Here is a 15,228-nt window from a genome sequence, read left to right as displayed (position 1 = left end):
CGTTTTCTCCTTTCCTCCTCTTGACACCTTAGCAGCACGTAGCTTGCAGTCTGCCTTGCTTCTGACGTCGTCCCTTATTTTGAAACATGTCCACACTGCGGACTTCCTGCTTGCATTAATTGTCGCTATCTTGCCTCACCCGGGGAGCCGTGGGGCGGCTCAACATCTCCCCCTAGAGTCACTAATCAGTAACTACAACAACAATGAAGTGGTATCGGTGTGTGGTATCGGATAATTTTTGCGAGTACGAGGATATGAGAGCAGTATCGGCCCCGATACCGATATCAGTATCGGTATCGAGGCATCCCTACAAATAAACATTCATCCTATAAACACTTTTTGCCATGCTGGGATCAAAATACGTAAAAGCCCTGCACACAACTCACAACAGCATGTTGTAACAACACAACCTGCCTAAAACGCCTGCCACTTAAGCATCCGTTAGTGGTTAGCTATGATGAAAAAAAAACAGCTACTTAACTAAGTTTATTTTAACAAACCTTGGAGACACACAAAGGGAAATTTGGCTGACACATGATAGCGTAAACAGCTTGACCTTGAGGCAACATTGAAAGTATAACACATCACACTCCCAGATCAGTCCTGTCATGTATTTCTCTTAGCATTGTGTTTTTCTTGTCATAGCACTTGGCAACAAGTAAAAGCTAGTCCAAGATGTAACTCTAGTCTGGTTGCTATGCTCAGTCACGCTCCCGTATTGATGTTTGGGTGAGGCATGTTGACATAGTTTGATGCCAATTGTGATCTGAGCTGGACCACACAATTACATGGTGTAACTCCAGGCGGGAGGTCACATTCACCTTAATTTAGGTCAATGAAACATAATTTATTGTGTCGATTGTATTGCATGAACCAGATTTTACAGGTAATATTGAGCATGTCTCTGTGTGAACAGTATTTCTATTTGTGTTTGTATGTTTTAGACATGGTACGCCGCTGGTGTACGTTGGAAGGTGGATCCCTGAGTCTCTACGAGAGCGATCGAAGCCCCACAGCCATCGGGAGAGTGGACGTCACAGAAGTGGTCAGCCTCGCTGTGAACAACTCAGAGACGATAACTGGAGCCGGGTACGAGCACACATGCAGACTTCCTGTTATTTAAAGCGCATTATATAGTCTGTAATATGTAGTGTCAATGTTACCATCATATAGCCTCACACATAAGGTACCAGGCACACCTGGTATAGTTAATAAAGTGGTGTGTATATGAAAATTGAAAGAAAAAATAAAATCTATCCGTTGATTTTATCTTTAACTTGTATTTAACATTTTGTCTTTTTAATTAGGCAAATTAATTACATTCAGAATTAGTTTGGAGCGACTTAGAGACGGTTGTTAACTCTTGCTTTACAAGCTAGTATAAACTACATAAAAGATCTGCTCATTCATGAATGAATATTATGTATTAAAACAATATCACTTTTAATGATCAACGGGAAGGATCCTGCTTCTTCCTGTATATTGACCAATCGTAGAGGAGCTGGACCAAGAAGGTCAGCCCTCCTCATTTGCATAATGAGGCAGAAATGCATAAGGTGAAGTAAAAAGAGGAGAGAAGGGAATGGAAATACAAAATATATATATTTCTGCTTTTATTTTTAATTATGTCAGTTTTGGTCCTCCATAGTTTGCTGCTTCAGTTTTGCAAAATAAACAACTTTGGGAAAGTAAATAGCACATGAAATGGGATCTTAGCTTTGACTGTACAACTCAAGCTCGGCGAACCCACTCCAGTTTACTCTCACTATCGTACAAAGTCCATGAGTTAATCGTGTTTGAAACGCGCTCTTCCAGCCTGACGAGGAAGCACTTGCACGCAAAATACCAAGAGCTCAGTGTTGAAGAAACACTTTGTCAGGTACTTGCCAAGCTGAATTCTGAAGGAATATTTGCCACCACCACTTTCACATCATTGATGTCTGTCCACCATGGTGGTGTACACCTGGCAGCACAAATTTTCAGAAATCAAGGAATAGCTAAGAGAGTTTCCGGACGTGGTAGAAGCAGCATGGGTGGAAACATCACACAGGAAATAACAGTGGAAGCAGCTGGGGTGGTCAGAATAAACCCACTGGCCTCCTATATCTACTTTTAAATGGTGATTTATGGGACCTTATTGCAAATGAAATTAACAGGTATGCTCAAAAATATATATAATATGAGTAAAAAATATAATTATGCAAATATAAAAGGAGTTTAAAGTGCAGTTTTATTGAAAGTTGTGTAATCCAATATGGTCTCTGTCCCGTGAGATCACAAGATGCAAATTAGGTAAGTAAATTAACTCCCATCACTTTGAGTACTACTGAATGTTTTTCTTATTTACAGTAACCAGTTTCAAGATGCAGCCTTTTGAATTCATGATGTGAAAACTGAACATTTTTATTTAAAAAAACCATGGCGCCTAAAGGGTTAAGTGCTAATTTATCTTTTTAAATGGCAGATTTAAAAAGGGAACAGGTATAGAAGTGCGAAATGAGTTTTCATTATCAGTCCTAGGGTGTTTAGAGGTGTCAGGATCAAGAATCTCCAGGAGATTCTTGCAACCAGGAAGAAATTTGGAAGAAATATAGACTGGTGAGGACGTTGTCTGAGACTGTTTTGTGCCAAGGGATGATGGTGCCGGCTGACGTGGCCGAGGAGGAGCAGAAGCATGCATGGTGTATTTGGTTTGTATTTGATTTGGACAGCTATGTGTAGTCTGTGAAGTTTAATAGAAGAGTTAGATGTGTCCTTTTTGTTTTATTAAACTCGAGATCTGCTACTATGTTCTGGACCAGGGCTTAAAAAATACTGACACAGGAACAACCTCTGGCTCATCGTTAGCAAAAACTGCTATTTACCGCTTCCTGTTTACCTTTTCTCTCACACTGAACAAAGGGTAGCAACCAACGTTTGTGTATTAAACGTTACTTACTTTCAATATCATCATAATTTTATAAGCACAATACTGATATTTATTCTTTTCCTGGTATAGTGATTAAAAATAGTTGTAGGGTGCAATGCCCCCAATAAATGGTGTTAAGTGATCATCTAAATCCTATAAGTGCACACTTTATAATCAATCACACTTTACAGGATATGACTTAAGTTATGGGGCTTTTAATCACATGCAACTTTCAAATTTAACCTCATTAAGTAACACCTTGCATACTCACACATAAGTGTTACACATATACATGTTTGCTCAGCTTTAAGGACACACATACCTCACAAAAACATCAATGATTTATTTATTTTATTGGTTCAGCTATAATTTGCTGCACATGCAATGATAGCCGGGTTTGACATGGACACGTGCACGCTTGTAAACGCAGGGCTCTGCATTGCTTCTACCCTCCATCATGCGTCTTGTTAACATAATTTGAGGCCGAGCATCATTCACTTTAACAGAACCATCAGGGATTTACGAGTGCTGTATTTCCAGTTTACGTTGGCAACGATGCAGGCGAGCGGTGCAGCTTTTAACTGCCACTTCCCCGGTTTACTTTACTGTCGCCTTCTCTTCGATCACTTTCCTTACTGCTCTGTCAGATTATGGTTCAGTTAAAAAGTTGCTCCACAGCAAACTTTCCTTTTTCTTCTGGAGGTGATACAAATGTGCAAAAATGCCTTAGTCCTTTCCTGTTCACACATTTCTTACTCCCACTGGATCACACTATGTGTGTGTGTGTACTAAAAGTCTGATAATGGCCTATGATTAAAGCAGAAGCCGGCTCTTTGTTGATGGCAGCAGATGTTACGATGTGGGAACCTGTTTATTCGTAAATGCTATCTATAGCGCCGTAAGAAAAACATCTGGAAATGGAAACTATGACCCCGTCTAATGAGCTGGACACAAACACACAATCCAGTCACAACAAAGCGGCAGCATTTTTAGCTGGCTGCAAACATCCCAGTCGCAGGTCACAGCGCCACCCTGACAGAGGCTGTAACTTCTCAGTCTCTAACACTCCTAATGGCCATGCGTTCCACTAGATTAAACTCTGCTTCACTCCCTCTCACTTCTGCAACTTCCAGCATCCCCGGCATGCCTGAGCACGAGGAGAGCAGGGACATCTCACCTCTTGACTGTCTGCTGCTCATGAATATTAATATATGCAGATGACACACTCCCACCAGCAGCCTATCGCTTTGCTGCAGGAGTCCGTAGGTGTTGTTACCATTAAACACTGCATTTGGGTAATTTCACCGTGGCAGAGGACACTGTGAATTATGGAGCAAATATACGTTAAAGTCCCATGAATTTTACAAATCCAGTGCTAAGGAATTAAAGCCCTTTGACTCATCCGCTCATTTTAGCAAGCATATTTGTAAGTCAGTTCTCACTTTCGGATTTACCGAAGAACCTTCCTTTCCATCTGTACTTCCCCCATGTGGTGGCGACCTTAAACTTATTTCACAGCCACTCAGTTATTAGCAGTAGGAGGGCATTATTGGGCTTGACTCGTATGAACCGTTCTATTCTTTCCCCTCGAAGCCACAGGGAGAGTCAGATCGTAGTTTATTTCCCGCTTTGCTGTCAGTTACATCCAGGTGATATTTCCATCTGTACATATCCAAGCTTCTCTTATATCTTATACCTTGGGTGTTCTTGTAAATGACGTAATTACCTAACATGTTCATAAAAGGTGTCATAAACGGCATCATAACGGTCAAAAGACCTTTTTACATCTACCCTCGCAGGGCTGCTAATCCACACTCACTTGTGTCTGCAACATTAAGCATTTGCATTGCGTACTTCAGGTTCTATATAATTATAGAAAACTGAGTTAAACGCAAAGGAATAGTACCGCGAATAAGTTTACCTTAACAAAACAAGTAGTAATGGTCAAACAAAAAAAGATAGCAAAAGTATAAAAACACCATAAATCAGCATCTAAATCATAGATAACTTAACATATATTGGCACCCCAGTTTTCTCTTTAGACATAAAGCTGCCTTTTTCACGATTTTACTCCTTAATTTTTTTTTAATTTGTTCATTTTTTATTATACTATTCTCTCACCATCTCATTTGTTTAAAGACTTACACAGAGCGTAGGTTATGATAAGTTGGTCATATACTGGAAATGAGACATGAGCCTGAAGAGTGCTCAGAGGAAAACAGAAACAAGTACTGTATGTGTTGGGGGCTGTTTGAATTTAGCTCTTCCCAAAATGTATCTAATATTGCTTAAATGCACGAATCCCATTTGTTTGGCAGTTTGCAGCAAAGTGAACGAGAGAAAATGAGCATTCAGGACCTTTTTTAAATCCCTTTGAGTCGACACCAGCCAGCATTCAGGGTTATTTTCACTTTCATGTGAGAGCGAACGTAGAGTACGGTTGACAGTGTGGCAGAGACGAGTACAACCAAAACCGGGCCGGAGAAAAAACCTGCTGTTCCTCGATTTTGTAAAAACGTTGTCATTTATGAAACCGCATCATTAGTTTCACGTTTTGTCACAACACGCTAACTCACCTGTACTTGCTCTTTTCATGATTGTGATACAAATGACCAGCTCCACCTAAAACATGGAGTTTGATGACTGTTTTAAGGCATTAATGTCAATTTGGTGCGAGTGAAAAGAGAAAATAAGGGCAGAAAGCAAATATAATATTTCTAACCATGTTTATGAGACATTTAGTTGATCGGACAGATAGAAATCATTTGAAACAAAATGAGCTATGTGAAATGTTCTCAGCTTGTCAGTTTGCTGTGTCTTTCTCTCCTCTGCAACTCTCCTGGTCCTCTGGGACTCGCTTAATGTTGTTCATTTCTCAGCCCTTGTGTCCTTTCTTCGCTATAGCATTAGCCAAGCACAACAATGTACTCTTCCACCCCGGTCTCCCCAAGAGACCTCCTTTTAACAAGTGCCTGCACACCTGCCGGTGTGGAGACGGGAGGAGGTGCGGAGCGGGGTTAGATGGAGAGAGGGATCATGTGAGGGCACACAAACACCCATGTCTCGCCTGTTTCCCTGACACCTGTTAAAAGAGCAGCTCTGAGCTGCTATGACCCCGGTGACACGACACCTTAAACACCCATCGTAGCATTTAGAGGCACACTCGCTGCAGCATTCAACAGAAACGGGAACCACTGACTGTGTGCGCAGGCCATTAACGTAGCGATGCTCTGACCTGTGAACTTTTAGCAAGAGAGTGGTTTTGGAAGTGGAGGCAAACACAACAGGACGAGAAAGACCAACAGAGATTATTTTTGCTGCTTGCAAGTGTGTGTTTGTGTGCGAGTAAATAAGTGGAGAAGTGAATGTGTGCTCCTTTTATTTTGAAAGAGTGGATGTTTTGGTAGTCAAACTCACCTACACATATACAGCTGTACATATGGATGTCTTTAGTATTTTTATCCTTTTTAAAAGGAGAAAACACTGTAGACCACGGTAAGGATAGAGTGGTCAGAAAGAAAAGTAGAGAAGTTGAGAGCATCAACGCTATAAGACGATCTCCAAGGAGGTTCCGATTCATGGTTCAACTACCGGTGACGTGGAGGCAGGAAGAAATGCAACCCCGGGTTTGATGGGAAGGGTAGAGGAAAACATACTAAGGTAAAGATAAAGCACTGGCTGGTGGCACCACTGAAAAACAAAACCCTGGAGGGCTCCACAATTGAAAACACAAAACGGAAAAAAAGGAAAACCCTAATTTATTGCCGTGCATGTTGACAAGCTTTGACAAGGAATGCCCTTGACATGACGAGACAAAACTGGAGCTTTTTTGGGAAGTCACGTCAGCTGGATGTCACGAAGGCCGAGCAACAAGATGGTGTGCAGTAGGGTGGATAATTTGATGGTCTAAGGTGTTGTTAACAATACTGTGGCCATCTTAGCTGTTTCGAATCAGATACTACTGTATGAGACATTCCATAGCCCACCCCGTACTGATTAGTTCGGTACTTTATGTACCGGTGGAAATGGCTGGGAATGAGATGAGTAACAGACCCTATTTTACGAGAGAGAATTTCTCTAAAATGAATGAGCACGTTTGGCCGGGCCAGAGCCTGGCTTTGCATCTCCGCTCACCTCACGTGCTCCGGCTCATCCCCACCCGTCACTGAGCGTGTGCTTAGAGCCGTCGTTAAAGCAGTGATTGCATCTATTATCTCCTAGTAAAAAGGACATGGATCATAATGGGCGGCAAGGGTTTACAGCAAGCATCGATACTAGAGAGATGAGAAACACATCGTGCCACTGTTTTTCAAAAGTTGATGCAACTTCCTGATGTATTATGTAAACGTGGGCCGCCTGCTGCTTCGGACAAGGACGTTCCTGGTCTGACTCCCAGCAGGAGCCTTTCTGCGTGGGTTTTTTATTTTTTTTCCAGGTACTCTGGCTTCTTCCCACAGTCCAAAAACATTGTGCCAGGCTAATTAGTGATTCTAAAATGCCCGTAGGCGTGAGTGTGTAGGTCATCTGTCTATATGTGGCCCTGCAATGGACTGGTGACCTGTCCAGGGTGTTTCCCCGGCTTTCACCTCAAGAGCTTGGATCGTCTCCAGTAAACTCCTGTAACCTTGAATAGGAATGAGCCAGTATAGAAGATGGATTGACTATTTAAATGTCTATCACACATTTGCTCTGCAAAGGATAAAGCGGGTATAGATAATGGATGGACATTTGCTCTGTTCATAGTAGCTGGTTTAAGGGGGAGGAGTAGGGATTATAACTCCGCCTTCAGTGGTGTAAACCAGTTAACAGCTTTGACAGGTGCCCCAAATGCTAGATTTTACCCCTGAATATGTGGTAATCTGGATAGTTGTTGGTGTTTCTCTGCCTGTTTCTGCTGCGCCTGCAAGTTTGTAAGGAAATTTAAAATTCATCATACACAATATACAATGACTGTGTTTTGGCAGGGCTGTGTTTACCGTGGAGCTGTACCTGCAGACGGAGCGGGTGCTGATTGTCGGGGCTGAAACACAGGAAACGCAGCGCGACTGGATACAAGCGCTTACAAAGGTGACACGCTTTATACAGAGTGCACCCACACACACAAAAAAGAAAAACAATTCTTTGCATATCTTTTAAGTTTGTTTTTCACTTAAAGTCAAAGTGATGCCGTGTGGATGTGCTGCAGGACCACATGCTGCCTGCACTGCTTTGTGGAAGACAGGTGGTTCCGCTTTGCCGAAAGGAACCTGTAATGATACCTTATATAAATATGGCTCCTGTTCCTTTCTTTGCCTTTTAAGTCTCAGATAACTCAGCCATTTACATTTAGAGCCAATATAACAGTAGTTCATGTCTTTCCATCTGTAATATTCGCCTTTTAGACCTCCGTGTTACACTTTGAACCACAGAAAAATGTGGGCATGTACGTACTTTTTCCAAGGGTCATAAACTTTTCAGAATTTAAACTTTTGAATGTTTTGTGGTTAACTGTACTTGTTTTAATATGACTCACTAAAAAAAGCTTTCACATTATAGATACCAGACGGTAACTTGTTGAGCCCATTCTCTGTTTTTTTACGTGCACGTCTGGTCTGCAGTGCTTTGTTCCCAGTAAGGTGGAGGGACTGGTGCGTAAAGAGGGCGAACTGATCGGCAGACTCCTCTACAAAGAAGGTTATGACCTTTACCACTGGAGGATTGGCTGGTTCCTGCTGGAGGGCTCTGCCTTGCACTACAGCTCAGGAGACGAGCAGGGAGACGAGGAAGTCCTTCAACTCAAGCAACTACAGGAGCTTAGTAAGCATGCTTTCAAAGTCATTTCTTGTTTTTTTTCAGATTTTTCCTTATATGCACCATTTAATGTTAATAAATGAATAGATAAATAGGTTTGCCTGTGAATGGAAACTGAACATTTGAGCTCAGTGCATCTTGAATAAAGGGTGAAACCTGTTTCTTGTACAACATATAACATTATGGCGTTTCATTATATCCAGGATTAAGTAGGACCCACAAATGTAAAGGTACCGATAATCCTTTTATTTTACTTTTCACTTAGAAGAAAAAAGGAAAAACCCATCAGTCCAGGAAATAGGTTTACCCTTGCCAGAACTCAAATTCAAATAGAAAAGGGCTCAAATATAGTAAGACAGTGTTTATCTGTCGCCCTCAAACCACTAAATCCTTCCTTCTCCGAGTGCGTTGAAACAAAATTGCTAAAGAACAGTTCAGATGAAACCATTTCAGGCATAAATCAAGCATGGATAACTTCACATAATTTAATCAAAGACTGACTAGCTCTGTCTGGAGAAAGATTGTTGATCCCCCCCCCTTCTCTCTCTCTCTCTCTCTCTCTCTCTCTCTCTCTCTCTCTCTCTCTCTCTCTCTCTCTCTCTCTCAACAAAACATGCAAATAAACACACATCTCCTGTTCAGAATCTATTCTTCACAAATCCATAAATGCACACTGTAAAGGGAAGAATGTAAATGTAACAAAGACTTGAAGAGCTGACCTTCTTTCCCTCAAACCCACAAGTTTTAGTCCACTGGAAATGTTTGTACTTTTTATATTTTATAGTAGTTTTGCCAAACAAGCAGTACGTTGGTATGTTAAAATATCACTAAACCTTCTTCCTGTATTTCTAGTTTTTTTGGAGTTCCATTACGGTGGCCGACAAGGGCCAAACGCACTGCAACGGCCTAATGCGTCTCAGTTAAGGAAAACGGCTTCAAGTACAGAAACGATTCAAATTCACAAACTCAAAACGAGGTACAAAAAGAGGAACGTGGTGCAAATTAAAAAACATGCTGCAAAAAACAAAGAAAAATGCACTTCCGGTTGTAGTGACCGGTTATGAAGCGTTTTTGTTTTGAAGATGGTTTCTTGTTTTATATTGTTTTGTGCTTTGCATCGTTTCTCTATTTGCAGCGCGTTTGATGATGCTGCATTTGTCTTTGTTTTTTGCACCACGTTTTTTCATTTGCACCACGTTCCTCTTTTTGTACCTCGTTTTGAGTTTGTGAATTTGAATCGTTTCTGTACTTGAAGCCTTTTTCCTTAACTGACGCATTAAGCCGTTGCAGTGCGTTTGGCCCTTGTCGGCCACCGTATTCCACAGACCTAAACACCTAATTAGCAGTGAGGATATTCTCACATGGTTTAAAGTGACTACTTAATGTACACGTTGATCTTTCTCTTTGTGAAAAGAAAAAGGTTACAAGTTTATAAACTTACCAAGTGATTCAGCACCCTGGCTAAGGTGCGTGCCTCTTTCGGAAGCCAAGTCAGACGAACGTTGTGCCAGTACACTGACACTATAAGAGATAAAAGTACAAAAAAACAACTTTTCAGTTCATTGTTACAGCAACAAAGAGTGTAATACTGCCCGGCAGGAATTTTTCAAATTATGCATCGATTCAGAGAACTCCACTTGTATTATTAAGTAAAGAATAATACAGGCTGAGCAAGGACTCAGCAGGTACCGCACAACCCGACGACTGATACCTTTTCACTGGCTTCAGCTCATCACTGCAACATTGTGCAACCTGGATTAGGCCCGATAACACAACACACTTTTACATCAATCAATACGATATGGTTATTCATCTCAATCGGGTGAGTTTCTTATGCACCGAAACACTTTTTCTGAGCTCCATTGAGCTCCTGATGTCTCCTTCCTGATAACTAATACCGACTCTGATATAGAAGGGAAGTAGTTTTAGTTGAATGTAGTTTTCTCTGAACCTTTCATGAACAATGTTTTGAATTAAGCATATAATTATGATTAGGGCTGCAGTTATAGAAGATTTTGGTGATCGACTATTCTATGAAATATTCCATTGATTCATCGGATAAAACTTACTTTTGCTTTATTAAAGCCCAATTATAAATATACAATAGAAAACAAGACAGATTACTTGATTAAAAACAACCAATTTGCTTCTTTTATGGCAATAACTGACATTTATTTACTTATGCAAACTAGTAAACTGTTTGTTAAATTTTCCAAAAAAAAGAAGTACAAGTATTTTTAACTTAACATTTCCTGAAACATTAAAAAAACGTATTTTTCCAAGTATCAAAGAAAAAAAAAATTCTTAAACAGTGCTTTTAAATAGTGCAGCTTCACATTCAGAACCAACACGTTTAAACAGAAATGCTTGGCTGTAGACCGGGACTTGGAACAAGAGTCTTACACCATGTTGAAATAATCCCACACCTTCGACATCTTCTTTCTCTTCCTCCTTATTACTTTTGCTTTGCTGCGTTTTCTCATTGGCACTGTCACTGTTGTCAGTCCCAGGCCGGCATCTGGCCAGCTAAACTGTTAACACGTTACGAAAAGCGCAACGCTGTCTTCTTCCGCTTTATAAGGGACACATGCATGTACATACATGTTAGCACGTTGTCACATTAAGAAGAACCCGTGCGAAACATGAAGTTTTAAATGTATTTTTTATTTAAACGAAGCTTCAAGGCAGAGGAAATTCCTCTATCATTTATTGTAATCAAGTTACTCGAGGGATCACTGGAGCCCTAATTATGATGATGGTGAATATGATTATGATATTGTTGTTTGTGTTTTTTTCACATTATTTTCCATTGTTCTTCAATAAACAGTTGCAATCAATACATTCAGGTAAACTGCAAAATCACATGAACATGTTTTCCTCTGCAACGCGATCCCACCAACTTGGATGTGTTTTTGCTGGATTGAAACAGCAAATTAACAATGTCCTACCACGGTTGTTCTGAGTCTGGATGTGCACGTACGTATGTGCTTTGTAGAGTAACCCGAGCCGCATCTCAACAACTAACACGGTACCACTTAGGTTACAGGACTACACGCCTGCTGAGAACATACTGCTACTACAGAGTAGCCGTCGCTGACCTGACCCTCTCTCTTTCCCAGCAGCAAGCAACACGGGCCAAGACCTCGGGCGCATTGCGTCAGCACATACCTGCCGCTGGGAGGCAAATTGTATAATTCAGAACGTCTTCATAGTCCAGTCCAGGAAGGTAACTTAAATATTTAACAACTGCAGTGTGTGTAGGTCATAACACATCTAAGCAGTTTAATTAAGAAGACCTTCCTGTTTATGCAGTTTATCTGAGATCATCTGAAATATGTCAGTCATCAGCCCGGACCGACATTTATTTTCCTAGAGTAGAAAACACGGGGGGGGTGAATAACATCATCGTGAGATTGACAGCTTGGAACACATGCTTATTCAACGAAAGACTTGTAAATCTCCAAATCTCTGTAACAGCCTCTGACTAATATTGATGTCAGAGGCTGAGAGCCATGTCAGAAAACATTTTACTCCTCCCACCGTTACACATTTCACTTGAAACTTTGTTGTCATTTACTACCTCTGAATACAAATCTAACCGGGAGACAAACTGTCACAAGCATGTGAGAGGAAGTTCGGTTAACTACAGGTGAGCAGAAGTCCATTCTGCATAATTCATTGACAGTCAATCATCCATCATAATGCGATTATTCTTTTCCCAGAATGAAAATCTTGAGTTGACAACGTTATTTCAGAAATGAGTAGTTCACTGCTGCCAATAATGCGCTGAGCGTGTCATGGCCGTACTGTCCACTGTTGTTTAAAGGACAGTTGCTGACGGGAAGCTGCCAGTCAGCGTGGAAAGCTTTAAAGTTCACACTTACTTAGGTCGATGATGAAGATTTTGGAACATTTCAATCGATTGCACCAGCGACTGATGCGAACTGAGGGAGGGCACAATCGATGGATCTTTAATCCCCTTACGTCTCAACAGGATCAAATTTCGCAAAGTGCTGCCCCATCTTCTCACCTGGGGTGGGACAGAGAACTGCGATGGGGTTCATTTTTTAGTCCCGACTTTCACAAACCATATTTGTCACAGTCGGGGAGCCGCCGGCGCCAGAAGGGACTTTGTTTTGTCAGGGGATGGTGGGTGTGGAGCACTGAAAGGATCACTTCAGGATTCTCAGTCTGTGACATGGGATTATCTGTTATTTTCTCTACAGTAACACCATCACATGAAAGGTGCCCCTGTGTAGCACCGAGGGATTAAATAAACGCAATTTTCAAATAAAATCACTACACATCTCCACCGTGCTTCGCTTTAGACTGCGTCATGACTTTATATTAACTTGGATGGAATGTGATGGTGGTTGTTTCACCTCAGGCTTCTTGAGTCACTTCCAATATGTTCATAATGAGTCTAAAGCCCCGGCTCTGATCTGGTTTTCATTCATTTTATTTTTAATTCTTAGTTCCTCCTAACCCTGGCTAGTGGCATACTTAGTATGTTAAGCTTATTACCCAAATATTGTTTCGCAACCTCTGTGTTGCTTTGTTTGTTTTTTTTAGAAATGTGCAATTACAAAAGCTCAAGTTTTTTTTATTGTTTTTTAAAAGAAAAGTAATAATCCTGCTACTAAAGACTCAGAGTACCTTCCTTAGTGCTTCCCAGGGGCTCAGCTACTTCAGAGGGGATTGATCTTTTTGTTCTGTCTTCCACCCGGATATGTGCCGAACAAATAACAGAACCCAAAGTAAAATGAGGGGGAAATGACAGATAGAGCTGGATAATCATTAACCTGTCACAGTGCACAAATCAGCCTTCCCACCTGGAACTCTCCGAAATGAAAGGTTTTCAAACAAGATAAGCACATTAACTTTCAACTCGTTCTGTGCAGTTTTCTCCCTGGAACTCTCTTGTGGCAGAGATAGGGGAAAAAAGAAGAAAGAGAGTAAATCCCTTTGCTCTGCTTAATCGTGTAAAAATGAAGATAAGCATCCACACAAGTCCAGCACATTTAACAGTGACCACACTGAGGCTGAAACATTTTTATGTTTTGAATCATTTGTACTGTTGCTGTTGAAACCATCACTGATCATTTATGTTCAATTGGTAGTTGATTCAGATTTGGACTGATACTGTATTTGTCACAACACACTCATTTAAAAAAGACCATTTGAGTGTAGGTGTTGCTCCCAACCACGTCAATCATGTTGTGATAATTTTTATATGCATTAGCCTTTCCAGATAAATTGGTAGCTAAAGGGTCAAAGACTGCTGCTTTATAACAAGAAGGATGCAGATTCAAGACCAAGTCCCTATTAATACATTTTCATTTTTAAATAGACAACTTTTACTAGTTTCAGAAACAAATGTGTGCATCTGTAGTGGTTTAATGTGGATGGGAAGAAACAAATATGCACTGATTTGATTCATATTTGACTGTTTTGGTTCATGCATAATTTTCCCCCGTGCTCACAGCCAGACGATAACTGACAGATGAGCCTTAAACACGATGCGCACGATGACGCAGAGACGGAGCACCAGCTGTTATGCAGCCAGTACGCATTTAGTAACACTAATATGCAGGAGGAAGTCCTTGATCTGAACAATATGCCGTGTCCACGGCATGTCCAGACTCCGGATGTTCAGTTGATTGAGATATATATATATATATATATATATATATATATATATATTCACATCGGTGAACCTAGTGAATGACCTGCAGAGAGCTGGGACCAAAGTAACAAAGGTACCATCAGTAACACACTAATGCTGACAACAACAAAGGGTGTATAACAAAGTATTGAGATGAACTTTTGTTATTGACCAAATACTTATTTTCCACTATAATTTGCAAATACTTTCTTTAAAAATCCTACAATGTGATTTTCGGGATTTTTTTTCCCCCATTTTGTCTCATAATTGATATACACCTATGATGAAAATTACAGGCCTCTCTCATCTTTTTATGTGGGATAACTTCACAACTGGTGTCTGACTAAATACTTTTTTGCCCTACTGTGTGTGTGTGTGTGTGTGTGTGTGTGTATATGTGTATATGTATATATATATATATATATATATATATATATATATATATATATATATATATATATATATATATATATATATATTATATACTGTGTATATATATATATACACCATATAGATATATACACATATATACAGTTGTTCTTCTTAGCTAATGAAAAGTTTGAATCCGCCTCACAAATCCTGTTCCTGTCTGGTGTTGCTTGAATATATTATCACATTTGCACGTCTCATTCTCCCCGGCCCAACTAGAAAGTGTTGCTGCGACAGCACAAAACGAGAGAGAAAAACATTTTAATCCTATAATTTTGTGAAGAAAAACATCACGAAAATTTCGTCTCGTCAGAGATCAAGGCCACAGACTTAGTTCCCTTATCACACAAACATATTAAGTAATAATAATAAAAAAAAAAGTAAAAGCGCACTGAGCTCCTAGATGGATAAAAGAACATTTCTGTGTGTTTGTTCC

General features: G+C 40.4%; 1 protein-coding gene across 3 annotated transcripts in view; it reads left to right on the top strand.

The window, feature by feature from the left end:
• arap2 (ArfGAP with RhoGAP domain, ankyrin repeat and PH domain 2) overlaps nucleotides 1-15,228 on the top strand; it is a 143,819-nt gene that overhangs the window by 94,698 nt on the left and 33,893 nt on the right. For all 3 annotated transcript variants that reach the window (XM_061709774.1, XM_061709772.1, XM_061709773.1), the window contains 3 exons: nucleotides 945-1,089; nucleotides 7,873-7,975; nucleotides 8,506-8,704. In XM_061709774.1, coding sequence (XP_061565758.1) covers nucleotides 945-1,089; nucleotides 7,873-7,975; nucleotides 8,506-8,704 — 447 coding nt within the window. The remainder of the gene's footprint in view (nucleotides 1-944; nucleotides 1,090-7,872; nucleotides 7,976-8,505; nucleotides 8,705-15,228) is intronic.

Source organism: Cololabis saira, chromosome 20, assembly GCF_033807715.1.
Source record: "Cololabis saira isolate AMF1-May2022 chromosome 20, fColSai1.1, whole genome shotgun sequence".
Lineage (NCBI taxonomy): Eukaryota > Metazoa > Chordata > Actinopteri > Beloniformes > Belonidae > Cololabis > Cololabis saira.
This window is presented reverse-complemented; position numbering and strand designations above follow the sequence as displayed.